We start from the raw sequence: 18994 nt of genomic DNA, 5'->3' as shown, positions 1-18994 counted from the left end.
ATCTTAGAACTGAAATCTTACATTAGTTAGCTCATTTTGTGTAAGTTAAGATCTTCTCTCCTGTGTGTGTGTGTGCATGCGCGTGTGTGTGTGTCTGTGTGTGTGTTTCTGAGTGTTTTTAGTGTAAACCTGACCATTTTGAAATTGATGGGTATGGTCTATCTGAACTGTTAAAAAGTCTTCATTACAGAAATGAAAATGATAGCACTTTAAATTTTATTTAGTGATGGGAATAAGTAGTTACCTCTGTTGCCAAATAGAATTCTAGTCACTTTGGTAACTGGTTAAGTTTGTATAAAATGAAATTTCTTAACATATTTAAATGTTGTTTAAAAACAAAACTTTTTAGGAAAATAAATGACTGTCATCTATCTGCCTGCATGCCTTCTTTCCTGTCTTTATAACAAAATAGTTTTTGTAAGGATACGAAATAAACATCTTGTTTAAAGTCTACTGTATAGTGTCCATTAAATAAACACAAGTTCCTATCTCATTCTTCTCTATTAGGGCCAGAAAATGCTTGTAAAATGTTGATACAGATACTGCTTTTATCCACAGTTCGTTTAATACCATTGACATTTAAAAGAGACTAGGTAAATGTTTATTCTTTCAAATATGCTAAGATTTACCTGCATTTTGGCACTTAGAAGGCTGAAATTTGGCCCATCACTTTTTTGCCATTTTTCCCATCTTAATGAAAGGGGGAAGAATGGGCCTTACTTGATTTCTGAGTGCCATTTCATAACTATTATTCTTCAGTTAATTATTTGAATTATTCTATTGAAAATTTTCCTTTTTCTCGATGGTGAACTTCTTTTTTATTCAAAGCTTAATTTTAATGCTACTTCTCTTTCTTCCCTAATTAATTGCTCTTCACTCTGGTCCCATTTCACTTGGAAAGTGTTTTTTATAATAGTTTCTGAGTTTCTAAGTCTGTCTTTCATGCTAGATTGGAACCATATGAGGTTAGGTTAAAGATTTTTTATTTCATTTATTTTTTTAAATATTAAAAATTTTTAAGTTTATTTTATTAATTTTTTTTCATGTTTATTTATTCTTAAGAGAGAGAGAGAAAGAGAGACAGAGAATGAGTGGGGGAGCGGCAGACCGAGAGAGGAGACACAGAATCTGAAGCAGGCTCCAGGCTCTGAGCTGTCAGCACAGAGCCCGATGCGGAGCTTCAACTCACGAACCGCGAGATCGTGACCTGAGCCAAAGTTGGACACTTAACTGACTGAGCCATCCAGGCGCCTCTGTTTATTTATTTTTGAGACAGAGTGAGCTGGGGAGGGGCAGAGAGAGAGGGAGACAGAATTCAAAGCAGGCTCCAGGCTCCTAGCTGTTGAATTCAGAAACAATAAGATCATGACCGAGCCAAAGTCCAACACTTAATCCACAATCCACTGAGCCACCCAAGTGCCCCAAGGTTAAAGATTTTTTAAATATAGTGCAGAGTAGATGCTCAATAAATGTATTTTTTTTTTCAGTGAATGAATGTTATCTAGGGTTTTTGGAAAATACTTCTGCATTCTTAGATCACTTTTATGCATGCTTTATATTCTTGTCTGCCATACATGTGGTCTTATCCTTGGCAACATTGTGATCGATTTTATAACTGATACTTCATTGTTTAAATTTGCTTTTTTTTTTGATAATTAGTGAAGTTTGTTATTTTCTGTGTATGTTAACCAGCTCTATTTTTAATTTTTGCATATTTGTGAGTTGTGTATATTCATTTATTTACCTACTTATTTGTTGGGTTTTATTATTTTTCTGAAAGATTTATGTGAGCTCTTTATATTCTAAATAATTCTGTACACTAAATATCTTAGTATATTTTCTGTGAATATTTTTCTAAGCTTTCTAAGCTTATAGTATTTATGTAAACAAAGCTAATAAATTCTCATAATTTTTGTTTGCTTTTTCGATTAGAAAACATTCTTTCTGCCTACTGATTTGATACTTTGAATGTCTTCTGTTTTTATTTAAATAGCTTAAAATTGTTTCAATCGTTGATCTATATGTTTGTTTTAGTGGTATTAAGCATCTGTTTTCCATAAAGTACTTATTAAGCCACCTATAATGTCCTCAGTTAAGTTTACTTTTCAGGCCAGGGGATCCACTTACTCGCAGAATTTATTAACAGGTATAGTTGTTTTGTTTGGCAGGCACAGCATTTAAAATAATTTACATTAGAATGCTAGGATGAGGCCTGCATTTTGTCTTGATACTCTGGGCTGATACTTGGTTTTACTGCTTGTGTATGGCTGGTATCTGTCCTTAGTTTGTTAACCACTTGTACTATGGCTGGCAACCGTTCTAATTAGACATTGCTTTAGCTGATTGTCAAATATTTTCAATATCATCTTTGGAGCAAGTTTCGCAATTCTGTTTTTTTTCTTTTTTGGGGTATATATATATAATTTATTGTCAAGTTAACTAACATACAGTGTATACAGTGTGCTCTTGGCTCTGAGAGTAGATTCCCATATTTAATTGCTTACATAAACCCAGTGCTCATCCCAACAAGTACCCTCCGCAATGCCCATCACCCATTTTCCCCGCACCCCCCATCCCCTTCCAACCTCAGTTTGTTCTCTGTATTTAAGTCTTTTATGGCTTGTCGCCCTCTCTATTGGTAACTATTTTTTTTCTTTCTTTCCCTTCCCCCATGGTCTTCTGTTAAGTTTTTCAAATTCCACATGAGTGAAAACATGTATCTGTCTTTGACCGACTTATTTCACTTAGCATAATACCCTCCAGTTCCATCCACACTATTGCAAATGGCAAGATTTCATTCTTTTTCATTGCTGAGTAGTATTTCATTGTACTATATACCACATCTTCTTTATCTATTCATCAGTTGATGGACATTTGGGCTCTTTTCATAATTTAGCTATTGTTGATAGTGCTGCCATAAACATTGGAGTACATGTGCCCCTATGAATCGGCACTCCTGTATCCTTTGGGTAAATTCCTAGTAGTGCTATTGCTGGATCATAGGGTAAATCTATCTTTACTTTTTTGAGGAACCTCCACACTGTTTTCCAGAGCAACTGTACCAGTTTGCATTCCCACCAACAGGGCAAGAGAGTTCCTCTTTCTCCACATCCTCGCCAACATCTGTTGTTTCCTGAGTTGTTCATTTTAGCCACTCCAAATGATGTGAGGTGGTATCTCAATGTAGTTTTGGTTTGTATTTCCCTGATGATGAGTAATGTTGAGCATCTTTTTGTGTGTCTGTTGGCCATCTGGATGTCTTCTTTGGAAAAATGTCTATTCATGTCTTCTGCCCATTTCTACACTGGATCATTTGTTTTTCGGGTGTTAAGTTTGGTAAGTTGTGTATAGATTTTGGATACTAACCTTTTACCTGATGTGTCATTTGCAAATATCTCCTCCCATTCCATTAGTTGCCTTTTAGTTTTGTTGATTATATCCTTTGCTTTGCCAAAGCTTTTTATCTTGATGAGGTCCTAATAGTTCATTTTTGCTTTTGTTTCCCTTGCCTTCACAGACATGTCAAGTAAGTTGGTGTGGCGAAGGTCAAAGAGGTTGTTGCCTCTTTTTTCTTCTAGGATTTTGATGGTTTCCTGTCTCACATTTAGGTCTTTCATCCATTTTGAACTTATTCTTGTGTATGGTATAAGAAAGTGGTCCAGTTTCATTCTTCTGCATGTTGTTGTCCAGTTCTCCCAGCACCATTTGCTAAAGAGACTGTCTTTTTTCTGTTGGATATTCTTTCCTGTTTTGTCGAAGATTAGTTGGCCATATATTTGTGGGTCCGATTCTGACTTTTCTATTCTATTCCATTAGTCTATGTGTCTTTTTTTAGTGTGCCAATACCATACTGTCTTGATAATTACAACTTTGTAGTATAGGCTAAAATCCGGGATTGTGATGCCTCCCGCTTTGGTTTTCTTTTTCAACATTACTTTGGCTGTTCGGGGACTTTGTAGTTCCATACAAATTTTAAGATTGTTTGTTCTCCCTCTGAGAACAATTTTGATTGGGATTGCATTGAATGTATAGATTGCTTGGGGTAGTATTGACATTTTAACAATATTCTTCTAGTCCATGAGCATGGACTGTTTTTCCATTTCTTTGTGTCTTCTCCAATTTATTTCATAAGCTTTCTATAGTTTTCAGCATATATTATCTTTTACCTCTTTGGTTAGGCTTATTCCTAGGTATTTTATGGTTCTTGGTACAATTGTAAATGGGATTGATTCCTTGATATCTCTTTCTGTTGCTTCATTATTGGTGTGTAGAAATGCAGCCGGTTTCTGTACATTGATTTTATATCCAGCGACTTTGCTGAATTCATGTATGAGTTCTAGCAGCTTTTTGGTGGAGTCTTTCAGGTTTTCCATGTAGAGTATCATGTCATCCGTGAAAAGTGAAAATTTGACTTCTTCTTTGCCAGTTTGGATTCCTTTTATTTCATTTTGTTGTCTGATTGCTGATGCTAGGACTTCCAACAGCAGTGGTGAGAGTGGACATCCCTGTCATGTTCCTGATCTCGGGGGGTAAGCTCTCAGTTTTTCCCCATTGAGGGCAGCTCTCTGTTTTCTTATATTGCGACCCTTTCATACATAATGATGTTTGTGACATCTGTCTGTGGTGTGATAGAAAGAGTATAGGCAATAGAGCCAGAAGACATGTGGGCTTTGCCTCTTTGTAGTTGTATGATACTTGACCACTTTATTTCTCTGAGTTTGTTTCATCTAAAAAGGGGATGATGTGTTTCTCTTTACTTAATTGCGTTGTCATGAGACTCATAAAATACTCCTTATAACTATAAAGTAATGTAAAAAATTAAGACATTATATCTTTGTGTTCTATAAAATGTTACTGTTTATTGTTTAAATGATTAAAAAAATTTTTTTTAATGTTTACTCATTTTTGAGAGACACAGAGAGACAGAGCGTGAATGAGGGAAGGGCAGAGAGAGAGGGAGACACAGAATCCGAAGTAGGATCCAGGCTCTGAGCTGTCAGCACAGAGCCCGACCGATATGGGGCTCCAACTCACCAACCGTGAGATCATGACCCGAGCCAATGTTGAACGCCTAACCTACTGAGCCACCCAGGCGCTGCTGTTGTTTAAATGATTTTATTGAGGGATAGAAACCCTTCATTTTCATAATTAAAGTTAAAAGGCTTAATGTGTAGTTACCTCATTTGAGCTTTAATATTCAAATGGATTGTTTAAATAATACTGTACTACAAATGACTTTAAGATGTATCTGTGTACTAGTATGAATGATTGAATACTGTGTCATATTTTGATTAGGGCAGCATATGAAGTGACCCCCTGAGGTAAGGGGGAGGAGTTTATTACAAAGAGAGAAAAGCATAATGGAAGAAGGACTTTATAACATTTATACATTGCTTGAGGTCTGCCCTCTCCACCTTTGACAATTCTGGGCCAAATACAGGCTTTGCTCTAAGGTAATTGTATAGGCTTTATAAGGACTGAGACTGTCCATGTTCTCACCTTCAACACCTAGCACCTTTAACAGAGTCTGTATGAGAGAGCCAGTGAAGTAGATATTTGTCAAAAGAATTTAAAAAATGGATGTCTGAATTAGTGTGAATTTATTCATCTGTTAAGAGTATGAAGATATTTTGTAAATATGTTATAGAATCATGGAGTTTGGAATGAACCTTTGAAATCATTTAGTAAAGTTAGACAGTTCTTGAATCAGTATAATATCTTTGGCAAATCTTTAGTCTTGCTGTGGATTTGTCTAGTAGCAAATGCTTTACAGCACTGAAATCAGGCAGCTCTTGAGACCTCGAAGTATGTAGCAGATCTTACTCCTGAACTTTTTTCTCATATAACTCTGAAATATAGGGTTCAGAAGCAGAGATAACAAATCAGAGTTAATGAAGGGTTAGTGAAATAATGGAATGGTTGGAAATAATGGAATGTTAAGAGGATAAAAATTAAAGTCTAGGTAGCTGAAAATGTCAACATTGAAATGATTAAACATGACACAGTTTTATGGACTGTGTTTTGTAGTACCCGCAAGCTCTTTAATTTTTATACCAGGAGTGGTGAGAGGGGAGAAAACCCAGGCACATAGGACAGCACCACCACCTTGTACGCCTTGGTCACTGTGGTGGCCCTAAAGAACACTCCTACCTCCCACTCTCCCACCTTGGCTGTTAACTGCTAACTTAGATTGGAAATGTCAGATGTGGTGTATCTCCTTTCTTTTTGTGACCACGAGTCTGTATCCATTCATTTATTATTTATGGAGTGCTAACTATATGCTAGGCGTGGTTCTGTGCATTGTGGATACATCATCAGTGAAAAGAACAAAGATCCCTGCCCTTGTGGACCCTTTCTCAGTGTGGTGTTGTCCAATAGAAACATAAAATGAGCCACAAATGTAATTTAACATTTCCTAGTAATCACATTAAAAAAAATTAATAGGTGAGGTTAACTTTAGTAATATATAAAATTATTAATATATAGCACCAATATTATATTAAGTAATATAACTAATAACAGTATCTTAATAATATTAATGACTTATGCTAAACATTAATAAGTTTATGATATTAATATATAAATATCATTTATAAGTGTAATCAACTAAAAATTTTTTCTTTTAAAGCTTATTTATTTTGAAAAAGAGAGAGAGAGAGTGTGTGTGTGTGTGTGTGTGTGCGCGTGTGCATGCACAAGCCAGAGAGGGGAAGAAAGAGGAGGAGAGAGAAAGAATCCCAATCTGCACTGACAGCGCAGAGCCCGACATGGGGCTTGATCACACAAACCATGAGATCATGACCTGAGCTGAAATCAAGAGTCAGACGCTTAACTGACTGAGCCACCCAGGTGCTCCTAATCAATTTAAAAATTATGAATAAGATTCTTTACCTGTCCTTTTAGTACTAAACTTTGACCTTCGGTGTATATTGTACATTTATGGAACATCTTAGTTAGGGTAGCTATGTTTCACACGTTGGGAGCTACTGTATTGGGTAGTGCAACTTTAGAGCATAGTGCTTGCTTTCTAGAGCATAGTGCTTGACCATCAAGTCAGACTGTCTGGTCTAAGATAGAGAATAAATTCCTGGTAGTACTAGAATTTTCAAATAACCCAGACTCCATATCCATGGCCTATGAAGCCTTGTGCTTTTACATGTCTCCCAGATCTCATCTAGAACTACTGTTCTTCTGACTCACTAAACTTCAGCCTTTTTTCTTGAACTCAAATGTAGGAGGCTTTTTTCCTGAATCATGGTGTTTCTTGTTTCCTTTGTGTGGAATGTCATATTCCCAGATAGCCAATCACATGTTTAGCTCTCTTATGTCATTTAAGACCAGAAATGTCTCAGGCTTTCTTTGATGTCTACGCTAAAGAGCCTTTCTCAGTCATTCTCTGTCAATAGCTTTGTATTTTCTTGTCCTGATAGTAATCATCACTGATATTTTCTTGCACTATCCTATTTTCTATCATATTATCATCAAATTATCCCTTCCTTGTAGAATATAAGTTCCATGAGAGAAACGACGCTGCTTGGTTTATTCACTGTTGTATCCCCAGCAACTAGTGTAATTCCTGGCATGCTATTGGTGTTTGATAAGTATTTGTTGAATGAATAAATGGCATTCTGGATCAGGTATCTTGTACTAGAGTGGATTAATCAAGTAAGTCACATTCTTACATTACCACTGAAGAGTGTAGGATTGAGAGTTGGTTTAGAGTAGTCTTAGAGTGTTTTAATTTGGAAAGGATTAGGGCAAGTTGAGACCTCAGAGGTTAGGGGAAGGAGGTCCAAGTTGTTTGTTTGTTTGTTTTGATAAAACTAATTTATCCAAAGCCAGCACATTGTTCAAGTACTACAAATAGACATGTACAATACATTTATGATGTTATATATTAATGTTATATGTAAACTGTCTCCCAATTTGTTTAGGAATTTTCATGTCAGGGTTTTGTTTAATGGAGGTGAAATTGACATAGCATAAAATTAGCCATTTTAATGAGTGGTATGAGTGTATTCGCAATGTTGTATAATCACCACCTCTGTCTAGTTTCAAAATATTTTCATCACCTCAAACTCAGTAAGCCATTGTTCCTTGTTTTTCTTATCCTGCCTCAGCCCCTGGCAACCACCAATCTGCTTTCTTTCTATGAGGATTCACCTGTTGTGAATATTTCATATACATGGAGTCATATATGTGCCCTTTTGTTCTGACTTCTTTTACTTAGCATAATGTTTTTGAAGTCTATCCACAATGTAGCATGTATCAGGACTTTATTCTTTTTTTTATGGCTGAGTAATATTCTATTGCATGTATATACAATAATTTGTTTATCCATTCATCTGTTGATAGACATTTGTATTGTTTTAACCTTTCAGCCATTGTGAATAGTACTGTTATGAACATTCCTGTACATACATTGTTTGAATACTAGTTCTCAATTATTTTGAATATATACCTAGGAATGGAATTGCTGGGTCACATGGTAATTCTGTGTTTAATTATTTTTAACTTTTTGAGGAACTGTACATTGTTTTACATGGAAGCTGCACCATTTTACATTCTCACCACCAGTGTCCAAGAGCTCCAGTTTCTTCATATCCCTGCCAACACTGTTTTCTATTTTTTTATTATAGCCACACTAGTGGGTGTGAAATGGTACCTCATTGTGGCTTTGATTTGCATTTCCTAATGACTAATGATGATGATGTTGAACATCTGTCTTTTCATATATGGCCATTTGTATATCTTTTGTGGGGGAAATGTCTAAGTCCTTTGTCATGTTTAAATTGAGTCATTTGTTGAGTTAAAAGAGTTATTTATATTCTGGATACTAGACCCTTATCAGATGTATGATTTGTAAATATTTTCTCCCATTTTGTAGGTTGTCATTTCACTTTATTAATAATATCCTTTAATGCACAAAATTTTTGATTCTGATGAAGTCTAATTTATCATTTTTCCTCTTGCTGCTTGTACTTTTGATATCACACCTAATGATCCATTGCCAAACCAATAGCCATGCAGATTTACCCCTATGTTTTATGGTTTTAACTCATAGTTAAGTTGTTGATCTATTTTGAGTAAACTCTTATATATGGTGTGAGGTAGGGGTCCAACTTCATTTTTTTGCTTGTGAATATCCAGTTGTCCCCAGGTTGTTTCTTAATGAGACATGAGCCACTGTGCCATTGGTGGCAGTTGAAACAAACTTCTTCCAATAGTTATTTTCACATTCTACATAGTCTTTATATATGTGTGTGTGTATAAATATATATGAATAATTATTCAAGTATAACTAACATACAGTATTATATTAGTTTCAGTTGTACAATATAATGATTCAACAATACTACACATTTCCTGATTCCCCACTGCCACCTCCCCTCTGACAACCACCAGTTTGTTCTCTGTATTTAAGAGTCTGGCTTTTTTGGTTTCTTTTTTCTTTGCTTGTTCATTTGTTTTGTTTCTTAAATTCCACACATGAGTAAAATCATATGGTGTTTGTCTTTCTCTGACTTATTTTCATTTAGCATTATATACTTTAGGTCCATGTATGTTATTGTTGCAGTTGGCAATATTTCATTCTTTTTTATGGCTGAGTAATATTCGTGTGTGTGTGTGTGTGTGTGTGTGTGTGTGTGTGTGTGAGAAAGAGAGAGAAAGAGATATGAATGGATACTTAATGCTACAATAAACATAGGGTTGCATATATTTTTTTGAATTAGTGTTTTCATTTTCCTTGGGTAAGTACCCATTAGTGGTATTACTGGATCATATAGTAATTCTATTTTTAATTTTTTTAAAGGAACTCCGTACTGTTTTCTACAGTGGCTGTACCTATTTGCATTCCCACTAACAGTGTATGAGGGTTCCTTTTACTCTACATCATCGCCAGTATTATTTCTTGTGTTTTTTATTTTAGCCACTCTGACGGGTATAAAGTGATGTCTCGTTGTGGTTTTAATTTGCATTTCCCTGATGATTAGTGATGTTGAGTATCTTTTCATGTGTCTGCTGGCAATCTGTATTTCTTCTTTGGAATACTGTCTGTTCAGCTCCTCTGCCTATATTTAATTGGATTATTTGTTTTGGTGTGTGTGTGTGTGTGTGTGTGTGTGTGTGTGCATGCGCGCATGTGTTGGGTTATATAAGTTCTTTATATATCTTAGATATTAACCCCTTATTGGATATATCTTTTGCAAATATCTTCTTCATTCAGTAGGTTGCCTTTTTGTTTTGTTCCTTTTGTGCCTGTTTTGTTTTGTTTTGTTTTGTTTGATGGTTCCTTTTCTCTGCAAAAGCTTTTTCTTTTGATGTAGCCCCAATAGTTGAATTTTGCTTTTGTTTCCTTTGCCAGAGGAGACATATCCAGGAAGAGGTTTCTATGGTGATGTGAAAGAAATTATGTACTGTTTTCTTCTAGGAATCTTATGGTTTCAGGGCTCACATTTAGGTCTTTAATCCATTTTGAGTTTATTTTTGTTTATAGTATAAGAAAGTGGCCCAGTTTCATTCTTTTGCATTTATCTGTCCAGTTTTCCTAGTAACATTTGTTGAAAAGACTGTCTCTTTCCCATTGTATATTCATGAGTCCTTTGATGTAGATTAATTGACCACAAACATGTAGCTTTATTGCTGGGATTTCTATTCTATTCCATTGATATATATGTCTTTTTGTGCCAGTACCATACTGTTCTGATTACTACAGCTTTGTAGTATAATATTTTTATAATTTTAATTTGTACTGTGTCTTCCTTTTATCCCATTGTTGGGTATTTGAATTTTCCTTCTTCTTTCTCAAATAGAGTAGTGTCCTCTATCTTTGTATAAATTGGAACTCCCCTCCTCCCATCTTCCATCAGCTTATGTTCGGGTTATATTTGCTGGTTGTACTTTTAGGGAGAAGTAGATTTTATTGTCATGAACTTTTATTATTATGTGGGTATATTTAAAATAGAGGCTTTCATAAGTGGCACTTGAGCAAGGCTTGTCAAGAGAGGCATAGGTTATGATCAGACAAGGGCTCAAATCTTAGTTCCATCTTGTATATGAGGAGAAGGAATTTACTGAACCTCAATGCAATAATATCATCATTTTTCAGTTGCTGGTAAAAATAGTATATATCTTGGAGAGTTGTCGTAAGGATAAATAAGATAATGCATGGAAAATGATTAGCATAAAGGCTGGTAGAGATCTGGCTCTATTGCCATAGCTACTGAGAATGTTTCCTTTCCCACTTCTTTCCTTGACCACCTTTTCTCCCTTCTCCCCTCTTATCCTCTCCCTGATAACCTTAGTTTGCGTTTCCATTTTCCTAGTCTTTCTCTGGTATTTTCATTTTTGAGTTCTCATTCTTATGGCCAGAAATCCAGGATCTGGGTGGGTTTAGACATGACTCAGTTAGAAGAGGAGGAGTGATATGGGCATAATCACTTCATGCAGGAGACTCTTGGCAAGCCACCTTTGTTTCCTTTCCTTTGTGTAAAACTGTTGATTTTCTTTTTCATCAAGAATTAGCAACATCACAGAGAAGAATGTCTGAATTTACTTTCAGGACAAGTAGCTGTGATATTGCTACCTCAGTGTCAGAAGATGTGGGAAATAGTGATTTCTTAGGGTCACAATGATTTTTGGGAGAGGCTATGTGCTTTAGGAATGACATCACTAATTTTAAGGAAAGGGCAAATTTAATATTGAAAAAAATTTTCATCAATAAAACATGTAGTAAGAGTGACAAAGAATATTTGTGAAGAAAAAGAAGTTCCCAGTTTTTTTTTTCAATTTTTTCAATTTATTTATTTTGAGAGAGAGAGAGAGAAAGAGAAAGAGTACGTGAATAGGGGAGGGGAAGAGAAAGGGAGAGACAGAATCCCAAGAAGCTCTATGCTGTCAGTGCAGAGTCTAATGTGGGGCTCGAACGCACGAACCGTGAGATCATGACCTGAGCTGAAACCAAGAGTCGGATACTCAACTGACTGAGCCACCCAGGAATCTCCCCCAGTTCTTTATCTTTTAGCCTTTTCCTAGAGGTTTAGTGGTCATTAGAAAGAAGGATTAGTTACCAGTGCTCTTTTGTAAGAGTTTATCTAGCATAGTTTTTCATTCTAGTTTTACAAATATTTGTTTCCAGTTAACAGAAGATGAAATTGCAACTATTCTTAAATCTACTTTGAAAGGACTAGAATATTTGCACTTCATGAGAAAAATACACAGAGATATAAAAGCTGGAAATATTCTCCTCAATACAGAAGGACATGCAAAATTGGCTGATTTTGGAGTGGCTGGTCAGTTAACGGTAAGTGCAGTAATTGTGGACACTCTTTTGGCTTATATGTCCAGGTTTGATTGCGACTAAATGTTGATAACTTTTTAGAGGGGGTAATGAGAAGAAATATGTAACTACATTGTTCTTGGGGAGAAGGATCCATAATTTAAGTATTATTTATTACTTTTATTTAAAACTTAAGAGATGTTGAATGAATATGAAAAAATGTAATTGAAATGCTTGAATGTTTAAAAAGGAAAGCTATATTGATCCATTTCTATAGCTTTTATTGTTACAGTACTGTTTTATGACTATCTTTAATGAAGGTGGAGATAAGTTTCTTGTGGATTCTTTGTTATTACAGAATTCAAAATTCTTAAAAATGTCCTGTCAGAGCTCTAGTGAAAATTCTAAAAAAATAGTCAATTTCAGATACAATCTGTAGTAATTGAGAGTTTCACTATACAGTTTAAAGAATATGTTGACAGATTTCCTTTGTGTTTTTGTAGTAGTATTTACATCTGTGTGATGTTTTTGCAGGATACAATGGCAAAACGCAACACTGTGATAGGAACTCCGTTTTGGATGGCTCCTGAGGTTATTCAAGAAATAGGCTATAACTGTGTGGCTGACATCTGGTCCCTTGGCATTACTTCTATAGAAATGGCTGAAGGAAAACCACCTTATGCTGATATACATCCAATGAGGGTAAGAAAATGATGGTTTGCTAAAAATGTTGATGTTATATAAATTTTGCATTTTTGTAATGTCAGTGTAAATAAATAAATACAGATTAAATAAGTTGATTTGAATTTAGGTTCTGTGCAAAAAACAGTAAAATTATCTGTTAAAGGTTAGCAATATTAACTTTTCTCCCCCCACATCCTTAATTGTGAGAAAAGAAGTGAAGGCTATATGTCCCTCTACAGTCACCATTTTCCTCCCCCCAAACTATACGTGTAAAATATTCCCTTTTCAGTAGAAGAAAGGGTTGGCAAATCCACTGTATTCTTTAATCCATCCATTGTTTTCTCAGTGCAGCAGTAGAGGCCTGGGAAAAATCATTTCTCACTTTTCTACCCACCCTGTGGATTCTACCTTTCTGTGTTTTTGGTTTTCCTTTTTTTCTTCTCTCATCTGAAATTAATATTTAAAAATCATGATTTCTAATATTGCTATGTACCTGTAAGCATATTAATCTTATTTCTTTAGTTGTCTTAGTGAGAAACTGGAATTCCTTTTTTGAACATTATTATACACTTCTGTGAACTCCCTTTTCCAGGATGATTTTTTTGAGTTTGAAGTATGTACCTTACATATTCAAGTCTAATTGCCTGTGCTTCAGGGTTTGTGATGATACAGTTCTTAGGTTTTTTCATATGTGAATCTCAGTTCATTATTGATAAGTACATCTGTGTTTGTGAACTTATTGCCCTCTAGTGGCTGGAATCACCTCAAGAAGAAAAGATAGAAGAATGAAGAGAGAGAGAAAGAGAGAGAGAGAGAGAGAGAGAGAGAGAGAGAGAGAGAGAGAGTGTGTATAGAGCAGAAAAGATGGCGTCAGGCTGACCGGAGAAATGTATGAAGTAAATAGATGGGAGGAAAGAGAATGTAGTATTTTGGAACATCTGAAGAAGAATAAATTGGAATTAATTTCTGATATACAGTATTATTGTGGATTGAATTTCAATAATATAAGTAATAGTGTACTGTGCTGAAAATATTTAAAAGTCTGTCTCCCACTTTAAAGAGAATTCTTTGAGTAATAAAATTATATATAATATGTATCATCTTCCTGGTGTATATTAATTTCTTTTAAGGTGAAAAATAAAAATGACATGAATTGTTCGTTTGCAAAATAATAAAAAATGACAAGATCAGTATAAAACCAGCAACACAGATTCTCTTTTCTTTTCTGATTATTAGTTATCTTTAGTACTTGTAGTTATGATGTTTTTAGGGTGATCCTCAAACTAGGTGTATTTGAATTTGAGTTAATGAGGTTAACTGAATTATCCAAGGCAACCTAGCCAGGTGCCAGAGCTGAGATTTAACCTAGGACTTAGATTATTACTGTTCTGTTTCCTCCTTGTGTAGATCTTTTTTTTCTAACCACAAAGATGAACGTATTAAATTTGACCCTGAAGTAGTCTGTCTGATAGTAAATAGTTGTAATATGTGGTTCCCGACTTCTAGGATCTTAAAGTATCATTTGGCAGTTTGAATTAACACATGTGAAATAGCAAAAATATACTTGAAGACAGTATTTCTCTTTAAAATTCTGTCTATCAGTCATCGGTCTATCTCACTTTTTTCCTACCAGTCTAAATCCTACTCATTCAAGTCTCAGCTCAGATATTATTTCTATATAGAGCCTTCCTTGGTAGCCACCACCTAAGTAAATTTCTTGTTTTCCTCATAATTTGTATATAGGCAATTCTGGGCTCTGCAAGTTCTTTGGACAGTTTATCAAGTGTCGCCTGTGCATTTCCAAACAGTATGGTTTTAAGTTGCTACTTAAATTGTGTTATCATCATTTAACTTTTCTCATGTTTGTGAACTGCTTTGTACAAATGAGAGTATGAACTGCAAGTACTGAGAAGCTGTTAAGGTCACGTGGTGGGTACAAGTTTTCCAAAGCTCACATTTTATCATTGGCGGCAAATACGATAGTTTTCTTGAAATGACAGATTCACACGGTTCATTTTTGAGAAAATGTCAGTCCTATGTCCAAGTCTGAATTGCCATCGCTTTTCTGTCAGCTGTTCCTTAGTAACAAGTTGCAGCTTGTTTGGCTTGCAGTTCGGTCACACAAGTGCTTTTCCTCAAGATAATCACCGTTCTTCTGTATGCGAGGCAAGTGCTTTGTGTGCATTTCTCATTTTGTCGTAAAGAATATTAAAAAGGTATGTATTCAAGGGTAGAATTTTGATAAAATTAATAGTATTTACTGCTTATCAAAGTTTAGTTTGGTGGGAGGTTGGGTGGGAGGAAAAAAGAAAGAGCTGTCCAAGAGAGAAAAAAGGATTGTTGAGGACACAGCCAAAGTTGGAAAGTGAGATTTGTATTGTCACCAATACAGTTCTTTGCTCTAGCCTTGCTCTAGCAGTGCTCAGCAGTGGAGCACAGCACATTATGGCCTTGAGCTCAGGTTTGAGGTGAAATGAATGAGTGTCTCGAAACGATGGGGCTCCAGGGCATTGAAGGATGCTGTTGAGAGAGTTGTTCTGGTGGTTACAATGGGGTGTAACCTGAAAAGAGAGGAGAGGGTATAGGAAATGAACGGATCAGGGAGCTAGACAGTGTTTTTCACACTTCCTACATAGCCGTTACCTGGAGAGCTTTGAAAAAATACTGATGCCTGGGCCCTGACCCAAACCGATTATTTCAGAATCTCAGTGTTATTAGAGAGCCAGTAAAGCTGTAGTTAAGGTGTAAGAGAGTTGGCTGTATATGAAACTCAGATTAGTGAGTGAAATAGTGAAGTTTCCTTTTTTTTAGAGAGAGAGCATGTGAGTGCTTGTGAGTGGGGGAGTGGCAGGGGGAGGGAGGGAGAGAAAAAATCTCAAGCTGAGTGTAGAGCCCAACTTGGGGCTTGATACCATGACCCTGGGATCACGACCTGAGCTGAAATCAAGAGTCAGATGCTCAATTGACAGAGCCACCCAGGCATCCCTGAAGTTTTCTGTTTTTAATTAAACAATTTTCTCACTTTAACCACTCTGTGAAATAATTATGTTTTTTAAGTTTATTTATTTTGAGAGAGAGAAAGTGCAAGTGGGGGAAGGGCAGGGAGAGAGTGAGAGAGAATTCCAAGCAGGTTCCATGCTGTCTGCTCAAAGCCTGACATGGGGCTTAATCCCACGGAATATGAGATCATGACCTGAGCCAAAGTCAATGCCCACTGACTGAGCCACCCAGGAGCCCCAAAATACATATTTTAATCTCCATTTTAATGAGTGGATTGGGTGAAATGGATACTTAAAAAATTACGTTTTTTGTTAAGATGATACAGTTTATAAATGGCAGAACTGAGAGATGAATTCATGCTAGTCCATTTCTTGCCTTGACAAAAAAGAAATATCTTTTGTGTTTATATGTCAACTCTATGCAGATGAAGGAGTGGCTAGCAAAAATAAAAATCAGCAAACATTTTAATTTCATAATTATTATGTTAAAATAGGAACCTTCTAAATTTTTCAGAGTGGGAAGAAATGTGGGCAAATTTTTCATGTTCCCTGCCATTTTTTTTTTTTTTGTAGCAATGTTGGCTTATGAGATTACCAATAGTTTATAAAGTTGTCACAGTGGAATGAGGATGTGAGTGATGGAAAGACCGCTACAACAGATGGAGGCAAAGAATGCTAGTTCTTTTAAGATAAGTAAAGGATAGTATATAATTTACTGCATTTAGTTGGCTATCTGGAACAGGACGCTAGTTAGGATGTGGTAGGCCAGCTTCCCTAGCCTCCACATCCTAGTCCTTCTGCAATTCCCTTTGGCTGTTGTTACAAGATGATAGCCCTTCCCACTATGCCTACCCTCTAGAGGTATGTCATAGGAACAACGAGGCTGACTGAGTGAACTGGGTGTTGGTTTCCTACTCTTATTCTCAGACATACCATCCTTCTAGTATGCCCGGGCTCCAGGCGGCCTGCTTGAGACCCAGGTCGTGCTTGCTTCGTTGGGCCAGCAAAAATTCGGGTCAAGAAGAGATGCATCCATTTTTGATAATTTAGAATGGAGTTGCTCCTGCCTAAATAGCCACAAATTAATATCGTGGCTTTCACTGATTAAGCTTTTTGTAGGACATATGTTTTGAGTGTCATAGCCTGAGGGATATGAAGAACTTAAAGATGGCACTAAATTAGAAAGTGAAAGCGATCAAATTGGAACTTGATAGTGAACTGAAAATGGGTCTTTTGAAGGTGTGAAGGCTGAGGTCATTTGTTTTATACACTTTGGTTTATCATTGGTCAAAGATTGATGCTTATCTTTAATCATTCCTCAGGGAGAATAAGAAGTATTGGGGATATAGATATTCATGGAGGAATTTCCTAATAAAAAGAGCTACTAAAAACACTGGATTTGTTTGATGGCAAGGGATACTAATTTGTTAGTTTTTATACAGCTTGCTTTCTCTCTCTTTTTAAAAGAGAAACTCGTAGTGTGTACAGATTATATCTTTGCTGTGGTAAGAGTAATAATTATGTGTCTAGTAAAAGGCAATGATGAAATCACATTAAAACATGTAAAGCTTTGTAAATAGGAAAAGGATGAAAATGTGCTTATAAATTTACATCCAGCAAATAGATTAAAATTAAGCAGTAATGACAGATTAAGGAATAACAACAGATGGAAGTAAAACTCAAAATGTTAAATGAAACAAGTTTTATCGAAATCCAGTTCATTTTAAAAAGTTAAATATAAAGAAACTGAGTTAATTTTGGTCAGTTAAATAAACAAAGGGATTTAAAATTTTAATTTTGAATTTGGTTAACCACATACTTCTTTGGAGATCTACCTCTTTCTCAGCTCTATAGGAAATATAATTACCAAATAATCAGGAAATGAGTGAATAGTATTATTTTTTAAATGTCTGTCCCTGTACCCCACTACCAAACCCAGGCACTTTGTTTCATAGACATCACTAAGACCCTGTTGATTCTTTTAAATACAGTTTTGGCTTTGATTTCTTTTGTTTTACAGTCTTTTGTTTTTGATTACCCATTGCTTGGCATAGAGAAAGGGGTAAGGACAGAAGTGTTTGAGTCAGACTAAGAACTGTTTGAGAGAGCAAGTACTGTGACTGAAGATAGCTTGGCATCAACTGAAGGAAAGAAAATAAAAATCAAACTAAGAATTGTACTTCTACACAACACAATATGAATGTTTATTACCTTTTAAAGATAAAATGTAGACATATATTGTATATTTTAGGAAGACTTGTCAAATGTGACTTAAGGAGACAATTGGAGGCATTTAAATGGCAATTTTCAGGAAATTCAACTTATATACAGCTTGACAATCTGTTTAAGAGTAAATTAGGAATTACTTTAGACTAAAAAAAGATCTCTCTTTGTCTCTCCGTCTGTCTCCCTATATCCTTACATCACTTACTTACGAAGAAAAGAACCCTGTAGATAATTTCAACACGGAAAAGTTACTTTTGATGAATGTTTTTGAAAATGATGTTATCTTTCTTTCCTTAACCTTGCTGTTTTTTACAACTTGCCTCTTTACTCCTACCCCTTTTGGGGAAATAGTGTGTTTTAATATGTGAAATAAATGATCCAGTACATGCAAAGTAAACACAGACATTAGGAAAAAATCACCCTCTATACTGCATATTAAAAAACAAAACACACAGTAGCTTGCCCCTACCTCAAATCACATGGCATTACTACTTTTACAAGTATACTCCAGGTATACTCCTGATCCAACAAGATTTCTTAAAAAAAAAAAAAAAAAAAAGATATTAAATCTCCATCAAAGGAGTGAAACTGAGTTATTCATTTTTTATAAATAAAAATGAATCAATAACCTCCTTCCTGTCTAATTAATGATCATATTTGGCTGAAGTCTAGAAGACTAGGCTTGAGGAGGGGTGGTAGTTGAGTAATGCCCCACCTGGCATATTTACACATCTGCCCTCTCCCAGGCCCTACTGTATATGGCTCAGTAGATAGCTGGCCCATCTTAGTGTGGGGTGCAGGCACT

At 35.6% G+C, this 18994-nt stretch overlaps 1 protein-coding gene across 1 annotated transcript in view; it reads left to right on the top strand.

Moving 5' to 3' along the window:
- STK3 (serine/threonine kinase 3) overlaps positions 1–18994 on the top strand; it is a 281104-nt gene that overhangs the window by 70991 nt on the left and 191119 nt on the right. Inside the window, exons 5-6 of the mRNA XM_043601459.1 lie at positions 12140–12304; positions 12815–12982. Of these exons, the coding sequence (XP_043457394.1) occupies positions 12140–12304; positions 12815–12982 (333 nt within the window). The remainder of the gene's footprint in view (positions 1–12139; positions 12305–12814; positions 12983–18994) is intronic.

This window comes from Prionailurus bengalensis, chromosome F2 (assembly GCF_016509475.1).
Source record: "Prionailurus bengalensis isolate Pbe53 chromosome F2, Fcat_Pben_1.1_paternal_pri, whole genome shotgun sequence".
Classification (NCBI taxonomy): Eukaryota; Metazoa; Chordata; class Mammalia; order Carnivora; family Felidae; genus Prionailurus; species Prionailurus bengalensis.
Note: the sequence above shows the minus strand (reverse complement) of the source record. Positions and strands in the feature narration are given on the sequence as shown.